At 41.5% G+C, this 15,457-nt stretch overlaps 1 protein-coding gene across 1 annotated transcript in view; it reads right to left on the bottom strand.

The window, feature by feature from the left end:
• Positions 1 to 5,927: 5,927 nt before the first annotated feature.
• Positions 5,928 to 15,457, bottom strand: part of vopp1 (VOPP1 WW domain binding protein) — a 163,806-nt gene continuing 154,276 nt past the window's right edge. The window contains exon 5 of the mRNA XM_034173021.1: positions 5,928 to 6,198. Coding sequence (XP_034028912.1) covers positions 5,993 to 6,198 — 206 coding nt within the window. The 3' untranslated portion in view covers positions 5,928 to 5,992. The remainder of the gene's footprint in view (positions 6,199 to 15,457) is intronic.

Genomic DNA, 15,457 nt, shown 5'->3' with positions numbered 1-15,457 from the left:
AAAAAATGAGGTGGGCTTCATTGATAATTGGCAAAGCTTCTGGGGAAAACCTGGTCTTGTTAGGAGAGACGGCATCCATCCCACTTTAGAGGGAGCAGCTCTCATTTCTAGAAATCTGGCCAATTTTTTGGGATCCTCCAAACTGTGACTGTCTAGCGTTGGGACCAGGAGGCAGAGCTGTGGTCTTATACACCTCTCTGCAGCTTCTCTCCCCCTGCCATCCCCCTATTACCCCATCCCCGTAGAGACGGTGCCTGCTCCCAGACCACCAATAACTAGCAAAAATCTATTTAAGCATAAAAATTCAAAAAGAAAAAATAATATAGCACCTTCAATTGCACCACAGACTAAAACAGTTAAATGTGGTCTATTAAACATTAGGTCTCTTTCTTCTAAGTCCCTGTTGGTAAATGATATAATAATTGATCAACGTATTGATTTATTCTGCCTAACAGAAACTTGGTTACAGCAGGATGAATATGTTAGTTTAAATGAGTCAACACCCCCGAGTCACACTAACTGTCAGAATGCTCGTAGCACGGGCCGGGGCGGAGGATTAGCAGCAATCTTCCATTCCAGCTTATAAATTAATCAAAAACCTAGACAGAGCTTTAATTCATTTGAAAGCTTGTCTCTTAGTCTTGTCCATCCAAATTGGAAGTCCCAAAAACCAGTTTTATTTGTTATTATCTATCGTCCACCTGGTCGTTACTGTGAGTTTCTCTGTGAATTTTCAGACCTTTTGTCTGACTTAGTGCTTAGCTCAGATAAGATAATTATAGTGGGCGATTTTAACATCCACACAGATGCTGAGAATGACAGCCTCAACACTGCATTTAATCTATTATTAGACTCTATCGGCTTTGCTCAAAAAGTAAATGAGTCCACCCACCACTTTAATCATATTTTAGATCTTGTTCTGACTTATGGTATGGAAATAGAAGACTTAACAGTATTCCCTGAAAACTCCCTTTTGTCTGATCATTTTTTAATAACATTTACATTTACCCTGATGGACTACCCTGCAGTGGGGAATAAGTTTCATTACACTAGAAGTCTTTCAGAAAGCGCTGTAACTAGGTTTAAGGATATGATTCCTTCTTTATGTTCTCTAATGTCATATACCAACACAGAGCAGAGTAGCTACCTAAACTCTGTAAGGGAGTTAGAGTATCTTGTCAATAGTTTTACATCCTCATTGAAGACAACTTTGGATGCTGTAGCTCCTCTGAAAAAGAGAGCTTTAAATCAGAAGTGTCTGACTCCGTGGTATAACTCACAAACTCGTAGCTTAAAGCAGATAACCCGTAAGTTGGAGAGGAAATGGCGTCTCACTAATTTAGAAGATCTTCACTTAGCCTGGAAAAACAGTTTGTTGCTCTATAAGAAAGCCCTTCGTGAAGCTAGGACATCTTTCTACTCATCACTAATTGAAGAAAATAAGAACAACCCCAGGTTTCTTTTCAGCACTGTAGCCAGGCTGACAAAGAGTCAGAGCTCTATTGAGCTGAGTATTCCATTAACTTTAACTAGTAATGACTTCATGACTTTCTTTGCTAACAAAATTTTGACTATTAGAGAAAAAATTACTCATAACCATCCCAAAGATGTATCGTTATCTTTGGCTGCTTTCAGTGATGCCGGTATTTGGTTAGACTCTTTCTCTCCGATTGTTCTGTCTGAGTTATTTTCATTAGTTACTTCATCCAAACCATCAACATGCTTATTAGACCCCATTCCTGCCAGGCTGCTCAAGGAAGTCCTACCATTATTTAATGCTTCAATCTTAAATATGATCAATCTATCTTTGTTAGTTGGTTATGTACCACAGGCCTTTAAGGTGGCAGTAATTAAACCATTACTTAAAAAGCCATCACTTGACCCAGCTATCTTAGCTAATTATAGGCCAATCTCCAACCTTCCTTTTCTCTCAAAGATTCTTGAGAGGGTAGTTGTAAAACAGCTAACTGATCACCTGCAGAGGAATGGTCTATTTGAAGAGTTTCAGTCAGGTTTTAGAATTCATCATAGTACAGAAACAGCATTAGTGAAGGTTACAAATGATCTTCTTATGGCTTCGGACAGTGGACTTATCTCTGTGCTTGTTCTGTTGGACCTCAGTGCTGCTTTTGATACTGTTGACCATAAAATTTTATTACAGAGATTAGAGCATGTCATAGGTATTAAAGGCATTGCGCTGCGGTGGTTTGAATCATATTTGTCTAATAGATTACAGTTTGTTCATGTAAATGGGGAATCTTCTTCACAGACTAAAGTTAATTATGGAGTTCCACAAGGTTCTGTGCTAGGACCAATTTTATTCACTTTATACATGCTTCCCTTGGGCAGTATTATTAGACGGTATTGCTTAAATTTTCATTGTTACGCAGATGATACCCAGCTTTATCTATCCATGAAGCCAGAGGATACGCACCAATTAGCTAAACTGCAGGATTGTCTTACAGACATAAAGACATGGATGACCTCTAATTTCCTGCTTTTAAACTCAGATAAAACTGAAGTTATTGTACTTGGCCCCACAAATCTTAGAAGCATGGTGTCTAACCAGATCGTTACTCTGGATGGCATTTCCCTGATCTCTAGTAATACTGTGAGAAATCTTGGAGTTATTTTTGATCAGGATATGTCATTCAAAGCGCATATTAAACAAATATGTAGGACTGCCTTTTTGCATTTATGCAATATCTCTAAAATCAGAAAGGTCTTGTCTCAGAGTGATGCTGAAAAACTAATTCATGCATTTGTTTCCTCTAGGCTGGACTATTGTAATTCATTATTATCAGGTTGTCCTAAAAGTTCCCTAAAAAGCCTTCAGTTGGTTCAGAATGCTGCAGCTAGAGTACTGACGGGGACTAGCAGGAGAGAGCATATCTCACCCGTGTTGGCCTCCCTTCATTGGCTTCCTGTTAATGCTAGAATAGAATTTAAAATTCTTCTTCTTACTTATAAGGTTTTGAATAATCAGGTCCCATCTTATCTTAGGGACCTCATAGTACCATATTACCCCATTAGAGCGCTTCGCTCTCAGACTGCGGGCTTACTTGTAGTTCCTAGGGTTTGTAAGAGTAGAATGGGAGGCAGAGCCTTCAGCTTTCAGGCTCCTCTCCTGTGGAACCAGCTCCCAATTCAGATCAGGGAGACAGATACCCTCTCTACTTTTAAGATTAGGCTTAAAACTTTCCTTTTCGCTAAGGCTTATAGTTAGGGCTGGATCGGGTGACCCTGGACCATCCCTTGGTTATGTTGCTTTAGACGTAGACTGTGTTTCATAATTATTGTATGGCCTTGCCTTGCAATGTGGACCGCCTTGGGGCAACTGTTTGTTGTGATTTGGCGCTATACAAGAAAAAAGTTGATTGATTGATTGATTGATTGATATTTGTTTTCAACATTATGAGATTTCAAACCATTGGCAGGTATTTTTAATGTTTTTGTCTAACACTATTAATGTTATTTTTTCTGTTTCTGTTATGTAAACTGTTGTTTTTGTTATAACATTTCTAAAAATGATATGTATACAATTGCTTCTTGTGTCTATCTGAGTATAGGTGCAAAACAGACACTTGAAATGATCAAATATGAGGATCTAGAATCACTATTTAGAATGTGGCACAATGTAGAAAATGATGTGCTTTGCACATGACTATGACTATGTACAACCCCTGGCAAAAATTATGGAATCACCGGCCTCAGAGGATGTTCATTCAGTTGTTTAATTTTGTAGAAAAAAGCAGATCACAGACATGACACAAAACTAAAGTTATTTCAAATGGCAACTTTCTGGCTTTAAGAAACACTATAAGAAATCAAGAAAAAAAATTGTGGCAGTCAGTAACGGTTACTTTTTTAGACCAAGCAGAGGGAAAAAAAAATATGGACTCACTCAATTCTGAGGAATAAATTATGGAATCACCCTGGAAATTTTCATCCCCAAAACTAACACCTGCATCAAATCAGATCTCGTCAGTCTGCATCTAAAAAGGAGTGATCACACCTTGGAGAGCTGTTGCACCAAGAGGACTGACATGAATCATGGCTCCAACACGAGAGATGTCAATTGAAACAAAGGAGAGGATTATCAAACTCTTAAAAGAGGGTAAATCATCATGCAATGTTGCAAAAGATGTTGGTTGTTCACAGTCAGCTGTGTCTAAACTCTGGACCAAATACAAACAACATGGGAAGGTTGTTAAAGGCAAACATACTGGTAGACCAAGGAAGACATCAAAGCGTCAAGACAGAAAACTTAAAGCAATGTCTCAAAAATCAAAAATGCACAACAAAACAAATGAGGAACGAATGGGAGGAAACTGGAGTCAACGTCTGTGACCGAACTGTAAGAAAACGCCTAAAAGAAATGGGACTTACATACAGAAAAGCTAAATGAAAGCCATCATTAACACCTAAACAGAAAAAAACAAGGTTACAATGGGCTAAGGAAAAGCAATCGTGGACTGTGGATGACTGGATGAAAGACATATTCAGTGATGATTCTCAAATCTGCATTGGGCAAGGTGATGATGCTGGAGCTTTTGTTTGGTGCCGTTCCAATGAGATTTATAAAGATGACTGCCTGAAGAGAACATGTAAATTTCCACAGTCATTGATGATATGGGGATGCATGTCAGGTAAAGGCACTGGGGAGATGGCTGTCATTACATTATCAATAAATGCACAAGTTTATGTTGATATTTTGGACACTTTTCTTATCCCATCAATTGAAAGGATGTTTGGGGATGATGAAATCATTTTTCAAGATGATAATGCATCTTGCCATAGAGCAAAAACTGTGAAAACATTCCTTGCAAAAAGACACATAAGGTCAATGTCATGGCCTGCAAATAGTCCGGATCTTAATCCAATCGAAAATCTTTGGTGGAAGTTGAAGAAAATGGTCCATGACAAGGCTCCAACCTGCAAAGCTGATCTGGCAACAGCAATCAGAGAAAGTTGGAGCCAGATTGATGAAGAGTACTGTTTGTCACTCATTAAGTCCATGCCTCAGAGACTGCAAGCTGTTATAAAAGCCAGAGGTGGTGCAACAAAATACTAGTGATGTGTTTAAGCGTTCTTTTGTTTTTCATGATTCCATAATTTTTTCCTCAGAATTGAGTGAGTCCATATTTTTTTCCCTCTGCTTGGTCTAAAAAAGTAACTGTTACTGACTGGCACAATTTTTTTTCCTGATTTCTTATAGTGTTTCTTAAAGCCAGAAAGTTGCCATTTGAAATGACTTTAGTTTTGTGTCATGTCTGTGATCTGCTTTTTTTCTACAAAATTAAATAACTGAATGAACATCCTCCGAGACCGGTGATTCCATAATTTTTGCCAGGGGTTGTATTTGTGCACTGTGACCCACCTCTACAGATTCACACCTGAGCCTCAACACAGTTTTCATTGTGCGAACAGAGATGCATTATGACATAACACACCCATATAAAACATTGTACAAGTTTATAATGTACCAAAGAGCCGGTCTTGCAGTAAAATGCTGGATTAAAATACGTAAATACGTCATACCTTGAACACTGTTCCAGGAACCATTTGGTATGATCCTGTATTTTATTTTTTGTTATTTTTGTCCATTTGAAATGTGCAGTAATGACATTTTTAAGGACAGATCAATCAAATCACCTGTGCACATTCAGGCAGACATCATACTCACTGTCCAGCATTTTATGATAAGGTTTAATTGTGTTTTCTGCTACGTTATGCACAGTTGCAAGTGCTTTAGTTGCATTTTCAGGTTAGTAGGGTGACAGAAACCAAATCGTGGTCGTGCTCTTGTGGACCTGACATGACTGAAGCAGGAGAAACTGAGGCACCTAAGGCAGCCAGAGTCAGTCTGTCTGGACCAGAGTTATTACTCCAGTTTATCTTTCTTCTTTCTTTCAGGACTCATTTCTTTGTCCTTCTTTCTGTTCTGCCCACCTGCTCTTCTTGTTATCGTCCTTCATTCAACTTGGACATGTTACTTCTTGTCACTGTTTTGAAATATTTGTTCATAGGGTGGAGGAGGATGATTACAGTAAGATGGCGGAGGAGGATAAGAGGTCATCATCATGTGGGCGGAGCCAGGCTGTGCTGGATACACAGGGTGCATCATGGCGATGCCCTGATCGATACTCGCTGTCCCGTTCATTCCAAAGCCCTGCATGCTTCCTGGCTGCTGGGAAACTGAAGGAACAGAGAATGTAATGTTTAGTATCAAATAACCTAATAGAAAACTGACATCATTTACACATCAAGACAGTAGGAGGTGGACACATGATGCCAGCCACAGCACTGCTCAATAAGCGCAATCCCAGATTTCTAACGTCCACCAATTCAGATCTGGATTACCTCTAAAATGCAGGGGAGTCTTCCATGGCCTAATATCTATCTGTGGTGAAAATTTGGTGAAAATCCGTGCAGTAGTTTTGATGTAATTCTGCTAACAGACAGACAGACAAATAAATAAATAAACGCTGATGATTTTATTACGTCCTTGGTCGATGTAAAAATACTGTGAGGGCCTGATTTACTACGATCTCAAATATGTAGAATGTTAGGGTGGAAATATTTTGCAGGTGATTTACTAAGAACAAGTGTGCTTTTGATAGCAAGGTGGTAGCATGACGTAGACAGCAGTATGTAAATTCAGATTTTGTTCATTAATGGCCATAAGCACAAAATGAAATTAAGTTAACCGTGCACAAGGTGTGTATGCACCTTGTGCTTCATTATGTATTAATTTGGCCACATAACAGAGCATGTTTAAGCACAGCAGTTAATAAACAAACTAAAACAATCTATTTCAGACATTTCATAGTTGTTCCATCCACAATACTGAAGCAAACTGGTGAATAATTATGATGACTGGAAAACCATGAAGGGCCTTTGGGCAAGGTCCTTAATCCCTTATTTGCTCCCGGTGTGTACTGAACGCCTACATTAAAGCATTCCGGCATTGGTGTGTGAGTGTGTCTGCACGAATGGGTGAATGTGAGGCATAATAGAATAGAATAGAATTTATTATCATTGTACATGACACCAGAAAAAAAATACTGTGCATGACAATGAAATTAAAAACAATCTCTTAAAAGCACAATTAAAATAAATAAATAAAATAAATAAATAACCCTAAAAAATTCTACATAAAACCTAGTTAAAACAATCACAATCATAAAATGGCAGGTCCAGCAGCATTCAATGCTGTCAGATCCCACTTTTTTAGATACACGGCACACGCTCACCCTCCGATGAGTGTGTTTGTGTACAAAACCAGCTCTCCGTCTCTGGGGTCCGACATTCGTGTCTCCACGGGTATTACCCGGCAGGGCTGCACAAAGGCTGTTCAAGCTGGTGGTGAGGAGATTCGTCTAGCTGCTCACTGCCTCCATCCGGACGTCCACCCCGCTGAAGCTGATCTCGCACCCCGGTCGAATAGCCTTCTCAGGAACCATGACACGAACCGGCCACGCCCGTTAACGGCAGCTCTCCTCTTATAGATCAGGGCTCTTGGAATGTTGCTAGATTTTGAATTCAGTGACTCGTACAGCGAGTCCCCAGGATGTGTTATTTTCATTAAAAAACCAGACTAACCTTTTAGAGCCTTTTGATGTTGTACACCCAATAAACTTTAACTTTTACACCTTAAGAAGCATCAATAATACAATGTCCGAGCCTTAACACTTTAACTGCATGCTTGGAAATTTATTGCAGGTTTTGCAAGTGCCGACAACATAATCAAAATAGGTTATATGATGATAATTTCACAACAGTAATTCAAATATAATTAGAATAATGATTGGCAGAGATTTTTGTTTTTAATTCAATAATTCTGACTGATCTTACTTTGACTGGGACTGGATTGACTTCTTAACAATTTTCTAGGAGTGAGGGAAGGAGGTTTTTGAGGTTAGGGTCCCCAGCTCTATGAATTTGATTTCCTCTTCATCAGCTATTAATCGTTAGCTGACCACGATCCTTGTGTGATGTTGTAATCCTTCAGGAAGTTAATCCACATAAGAGTTTATTCCATCTTCAATCAACCAAAAGTTGATCTAATCCATTCTGGTATGCGGTGATGTTCCTTGAGAGAGAAATCGTTGAACATTCCCCACTCAGACTTAAGGCCAGTGGTTACTCTTCCGTTGTTCTGCTATTCCGTGACTGGACGGCCTGAGTGGGAGTTGAAATCTCTCTCAAATGATCTTTTATGTCTCCAGTCCTCTCACTCCACGATTCCAACTGCTGCTCACAAGATGGTCAAGTCTTGTGATCTCCTCGTAGCAGGGGAGTAGTGGCAACAGCACCTCTCCCTGGAAGAATAACCCCGTTTTGTGGTGTTTCACAGTTTATATATGTGCTTGACTCTTGTTGTCCTCAGATGATCTTGGTTACCATGGGGACGCTGTTGACTCAAAACCTCCTCCCTTCTCCTTCCACTTACTGGAAATCTCCGCAGCTCTTACCAGTAACTTATTTCTCAAGTTCCTCTTTTCTGTTAACACTTCAGCTTTTCTGAGAATTCATTATTTTAAATCATTTCTTTAGAATCACATAATCATATTCAATCATTTCATTACAACTCTCTTTCACATAAAAACAATTCATATGATCATATACAAACATTTTCATTCCTTATTATTCATTTCATATTTTACCAACATCTTAATCATTTGATCAGTTGTTTAACATCAGCTTTTCTTGCCCTGCTTGCGACATCTTCTTCACTTCCTCTTTTTCTCTGACTCTGCACTCTTTATGAAAAACAACTCATATAATCATTCATTTCACTTATTTGTAACATACTTTTTCTAATCAACTCTTAATTGTAACACATTAATACTTCATTTGACCATACTTGTCATGTTAGAATCATTTTTAGACATATTCCATCGTCTTCATCACCGAGTTCATTCCATGGGCCTCCCCATTTGCAATGGAAAAGTCCGGTATGACCTCACTTACTCCGGGAAGGTACCAAAAACTGTGCAGTTTAATCCAACAGCATGTATATTAATTCCATGGCACGTATTATATTCCAAGATGAAAACAAGCTGAAAGCAAGCTTAAAGTCATCTTTCCTGACACCCCCTCCATGACTTGAAGCTCCGCCGATCTCTCTATACTTCCATAAAGACATCCTCGTCGTCGTCGACAGGATGAAGGGTGAGCACTTCCTTTTCATCCACCATCGGAGACAGAACAGGAGGAGCTGGAGTTGAACGACACTCATCCAGCACCACGTACTCCTCTCCGCCCACCTGTAGATTGCCGTCGCCATCAGAAGGCTGCTCGTCCAGTAGTGGTGATTGTGATGGTAATCCCAATGGAGACGGATTTGCCTCATATTCCTGAGATGATAATCCATCAGGGAACGATGGTGCGCATGGTGAAGTGGGGGTGACGGGTGTATAACACGATGTAACTGGTGTAGATGGCCGCGGTGATGTATCCTTCGTTTGAGGTGAAGCTTCAGCATGAATATCCTCAGGTTCGGGCTGTTGAAGGTGTTCATCCAGGAACACCTGCGTGAGGGCCTACAAACACCAGTTAATGACCTCGGTTTGCACCCCAATCTTTGCAGTGCGCTGTGGAGATGAACGTGGAACTGGTGGTAATGAAGGACCAATAGCCACGATCCGGCCATCGGCAAGATGAGCTGTGGAGAATCTTATTCCCGTAGGATACATCCACATTTTGGTAAACACGGGGCAATACATATATCCCTCTGGAGACACTATAGTGTCAGCTCGTATTTGATCAACCAAAAGTGAATGCAAAATCACGTCTGCCTCGACCTCAATTTTTAGGTATGCTTCTGTTGGTACCTGGGGCAGAAAAGAAGTATCCTTCCTTCCCACTATTCCCCGTGCCACTTGAACAGGGAAGTTGTTGCCATAACACGTCGGGCACCACAGAGTCGGTGTTATCTCCCAGAAGTAGAGCGCTTGTTCCAGGGTGGCTTGACAATGAATACATCTTATATCCCCCTATAGTGTAAGAGGAAACATTAGTCTTTTAACTATTATATTGCAAGCAAGCAAAAGTGTTCGCCGGGATTATTCAGATGTATGCCAGAGACGCCTCATGATCACCATAGGAGAGTGGGACTGTGGTGACATTGATATTCCCGCTGTAGCTGAAGGAGCCGTACGCGGGAAGCAAGCATCATAGGTCGTAAACCATAACAGCAGGAGTAGTTGACTAACCATGGACAGCCAGTATAAAGCTGATAACATTCCCCATCCTAAGGCCCAAAGTATGATAAGTCCAAGTTTGTAGAGCCAAGGTTTCTTACGTTGTACGGCTCCAGTTAATGTAGCTATGTACGCCAACAGGGTCAAGGCCATCACAGCTTCGCACACAATGTCAGCTATTACTGCTTGGGCGTAAAAGATTGCTGTCATATCTATCACCATCCAAATTGTAACTGATGTGTACTGCCATATTCCCCAACAGTCAAACTGGAGAGTAAAGCGACCGAGGACGTGAGTGATGAATAAAGACAACCCTAGGTCACTCTGACCGTAGTGCAGATTGATGATCGCCAATCTGACACATCCATGTAGTAGCGTTACTATTCGCAGTGGTTGTCGTAAGTCCCAACGGCCGACACAGCAGTATAGCAGCCATATTAACAGTAGTGCAATAAACTCCACTCTACTCACTTTGAAGATGGTGTCATTTACGCCACCAGTATTGTTGGACATTGTGCTCTCTTATCCTTTTTACTTATCTCCTTAAGTTGGTATGCTGTTATGTGGATGCCTCTTCTTCCTTCACTCCCCAAGTCAGAATGAACAGGGCGTGTCTCGGCGTCAGGCTTTGTAGGCTTCATCGCTCCTCCCCTAACGGAGGAGGGGCTCCATATCACTGCGTTGTGTGCTCCTCCCACACAAGCGCAGGGCGGCTGTGAAACTTCCTTTTAACAAAACATATCCAATTACTGCAGCAATAATAAGTCCTATTATGATTAACAGATAGGGCCAAAGATATCCAAACAAATGTCCAATCCAACCAGTAACCACTTCGAGACCTTCTTTAATGACTTCTCCGGTCTCTGCAGTGAAAGTGGTGATGATTCCTCCAGCTATTATTTGCGTTCTTTCCCACCAAGAACATTCATGCCGACCTCTTCCTTTTCCACAGCTCAACCAATGTTCTTCAGGCGATTCACATGTACCATTATTGTAAATCCGATTGGGTCCCAACCATTCGTAACCGACAATTTCTCGTCCTTCGCATAGACTTTTCTTGAAGGCATATCCTTCCTCAAGCATTATCAAAGCATCACCAACAAATGGCACTATGTGGCCTAGGACCTGCTTCCTTTTCGACATTCCATGTCCCAGGCCAGCCTTGGCACATCCAACATTGGGTGGAAAAGCTCTTATCCATGCGCCAGCACTGTTCTTCTCCCAAACTGTTTGATGGCCGTAAGTGTCATACTCGCCGTCATAGTAAGCATCACAATATTCTTCCCAGCCAGGAACATTTCTACAATTTTGGCAGGCAAGGCTTATCGTGCATGTGGTATTACGTCTATTACAAATCATTTTCCAGGGCCGTGGCGTAACATAAGGGTTTGGTCTCCAGAGTACACTGGACCAAGTAGCTCTGTCTCTGGAGTAGACCGTGGCGATGTATTGATATTTAACCCAATAATTATTACTTTGATCCAAACTGGGGAATACCCAATCTTCAACTTCATATTTCTCCAATCCCCACCAAGTGACGTCCTTACTACATTTAACTCCTTCCTGCCATGCTTGAAGGGTCCCCTTAATGGTTGGAATTTGTAACAACTTTGTACAGTTATATACCCATCTTAGCCAATTCCCTGTCTTAATTTGGTCTATGGGACATCGGGGGGATTTACCAGAACCTTCAGCCAAATTATTATGGTATTCTGTCTCATGTAAGCTTCCATAGATTTTATTCGCCACGCATTGATCAATTTTGCTAAAATCTTCCTGCGGTACTGACCTTAGTTCATCAGGCTTTGGTAGTTTTTGCACATAGAATTTTGCTTTATGTGGACCCCGCAAACTATGCCCAGTCCACGTGTATCCCTTTGGAAAATTCCCCTCAAAATGTATTAGTGGAACGCTCCAGACCCACGGAAAGGTGTCGTTAAGCCATTCATCATGTTTTGCCTCCTGTTTCTGTTTCCAAGTAATCCTATTTATCAAATCGATGACTGGTGCAAGCACCATGTAATTTTGAGATTTACATCCAATAGGTCGATTCCAATAACATCTATCTAATTTTGCTACTTTTTCTTTTACACAATAATCATGAATCTTCTTCCATCTATTTTTAGCTGCGTTATCAATGCTTTAAAACTTTTGGTTCTAATACTTGCTGGGTATCTTGTGTTGGCGATGTAGGGAGTGGTTTGGTTTTTCCCTGTGTTGGTGATATCTTTGTGGATCCCACCAGTGCTGCTGGTGAGATGGCGGTTGGTTTGGAATATGGTATCCCTGCTCCCATGCCAGTAGCGTTGTTAAACGGAGGGACTATTGTAGATGTAGTATCCACTTTCGGCACTCTGCTGCGGGTGTTGTCACAGGTGAGGTTATAATTACCCCAATGTTTCCAGGTAGGCATTATCATTCTGCAAACATCATGTCTTGGTAATGCTGGAAAAACAGCTTATTTTTCCCAATATCCTGCTCGATAGCCCAGCAGTACTCTGCATCCCCATGAGCAATACCAAGCTGGCTCACCAGGTTCAGGTCTTATCCAAGTACAGCCTACTTCTCTTCGCTCTCTTTGTTTTAACCGTAAGATGGTTGCCACGATAATCTCTTGATCCCTCACTTGTAGGTTTTGAAGGATGTCTGCTCCGGTGGTTAGGTTGTGATTGGTGGTGACGGTTGGAAATTCCCCACTGTCGTTCAAGTATTGCAGCCACTTATTCTTTAGCATCTGCTGGGTTAGGTTCTTCATCTTTGCCCATTTCTCTGTAGAATTCTGGTCCCATATCATGTAGATGTTTCTTGATTCAACTCCCCAACATGTCTGTTGGAAAGTTTTAGTTGTTGCGTACTGGACCCTGATATGGGCTAAGGTCCAGGGTGTACTACAACAGTGGTACAGGATAGCTAGAAGTACAGCAATGCCGACTAATAATGCTGTAAGTCTGGCCATCCAACTACAACATTGGAGGCACTTTTTCTTTCGCGACTGGCTTTGTTGCTGCTGCTTTCTTCCAACATTTTCGTAGTAGAATTCACTTGGTACTGGTGGCAGCGGCTCCATCTTTTGGGGTTGTTACAGTAGTGGCATTTCTATGCCAAACTCTTCTTCTCTTGGTCTTTCGTTGGTTCTTTGAGGTTGCGTGGTGATCACGCTGTCTTCCTGTGGTTCTTCCATCTCGGAGATAGATGATCTTAGGTGCTGTTGTTTGTCTCGTGCTCCCAACAGAGACGCTTGATGCTCGTTGCTGAAGAAGGGTGACTAACAAGGGAGATGGCCATGGGAGTCTAATATCTAGTCCTCGCCACGCCCATTTCCAAGTGACGACTGTCACCTCCTTCATTTCAGGCGGTGGTCCCTGGGGTGTGTAGAAACACTGTGAAGATGCAGGATTCAATTCTCTACGTAGGTGCAAGATATCCTCATAGGCGTCCCAATATGCCGTTCCACTGTAGACATACTGCGCCATCACAGAGTACAGAGGAGTCGATCTCCGGAATAGTCCTCTTCCCGACTTTATGCCAAGTCGTATCAGTATAGCCTTTGGGGGTTGCCAAAGCCCCACTAGTACTCTGGTTCGCCATCCACTTCTAATAGGCGGGAAACTTCCGTCTTTCTCGATGTCAAGGTGCTGTACTGTCATGCATATTGGCAAAGTTTGGTTCTCAATCAAATAAAAAGTTGAACGTGCCTCTTGTAGTTGAAGTCTTTTAAACATATAGGGACTACTGGTCCAGATCTGGAAAGATCCAAGCCAAATATCCACATACATTCCCTGTAATGGATCAACATAATTAGGTCCCCATCTTATTTTAAACCTGTAGCCCCTTTTCTGTACATGCACTACATTCAAGATGCAGGGATATGAGTCTGGACACCAGGGAATTGGGTAAAACTTCCATCCGACCCCAGGGCAATTCCAGTGTTGTCCAACTTTGTCCACGATAGCTTCCAGAGGAGTGTATATTCCAGGCTTTGCAAGGTCAGCAGTCCTTTTATATGAATCATTATCTACAAAGTATCCTCCTGTTCCCAGCAACCATCCTTTTTCTTTGTAATCCTTTTGTGGCCAGCTTAAACATATTTTCTTGTAGGGTAATTCCAAGTATGGTGTAAGTCCTCCAGGCCCGGATCGTAGACTATTTACATTATTTTCATCCAGTTTGAAGGTCCGCAGCATGATTCAGAGTGAGCTGTCACTCCGCCATCGGTCTCCTTCTCTTTCTGCCAAGATGCACCACCATAGGGAATAGTTGTTGTCTCTTAAAGAGATGAGTGTAGATGGGAGATGGGTGCTTAAGTTCTGAATCCATTCCTTTCCACGCCCACTTCCACATCGTAACAATTATCCTGTCAGGTTTAGGGAGGGGTCCCTCAGGGATCCTCTGTACCTGATGTGGGGGTACATAGTCCCATAGATCTTGCCAATGCTGCCAAAACTCTTTTCCAGAATACCTGGTCTGTGATAAGGCTAGATAAAGGGGAACTATAGGCTTCTCTTCTTGATCCTTAGGCTCAATTTGAAGCTGAATTTTTCTTGCTTGACAACAGTTCCAGACTCCTCTTTTGTACAGATAGAAGAAGTCTCGATTTACAAAATTGTTGGTATGGTTGGGGGTAGGCAGCTCACACAGGCCCGAGGTTGATCGATAACTCTCAAATTTAATGTCTGGTTATCTAAAACGTGATATCTTGGGTCCTGCAGTCATCTGTTCAATTGACGTCGCATGTTGGGGCTTGTCGTCCAGATCAAGCACTGGTTAAGGTAGACTCCTTGGAGTGGCTCAACGTAATTAATCCCACATCTCAATGTGAATCTCAGGCCATTGAGTTGTAAGTAAACCACATTTAAGGGGTAGGTATCTGGACATCTTGGAACCGATTGGGGTATTCTTCGGCGTCCTTTTATGTACCAACGCCGCAGACTTTCCTCGCTCAGCACTTGTTCAGCAAGTAATTTTTGTCCTGTTGTCTCTATTAAGTCGGCATCTCTTTTATATTCATAATTTGAGACATAATATCCTTTAGATGCTAGTTCCCAGTCTTCTTCCTCAAAATCTTTTTCTGGCCAATTTAAGTATAGTTTCTCAGCACCAAGGCCACATTGTATATAGGGTCCAAGTCTTCCTCGATTATTAATAATGGGTACTCTATTTACATCTGGTCCTTGCGACATTTTGCAAACAGCCACTTCTTTTTACTTCTTCCTTGTCCCGCAGAAAATGGAGGGAAACATCCAGCGACT

Source organism: Thalassophryne amazonica, chromosome 1 (genome assembly GCF_902500255.1).
Source record: "Thalassophryne amazonica chromosome 1, fThaAma1.1, whole genome shotgun sequence".
Classification (NCBI taxonomy): domain Eukaryota; kingdom Metazoa; phylum Chordata; class Actinopteri; order Batrachoidiformes; family Batrachoididae; genus Thalassophryne; species Thalassophryne amazonica.
The sequence above is the reverse complement of the archived record's forward strand: the minus strand, read 5'-3'. Positions and strand labels throughout refer to the sequence as shown.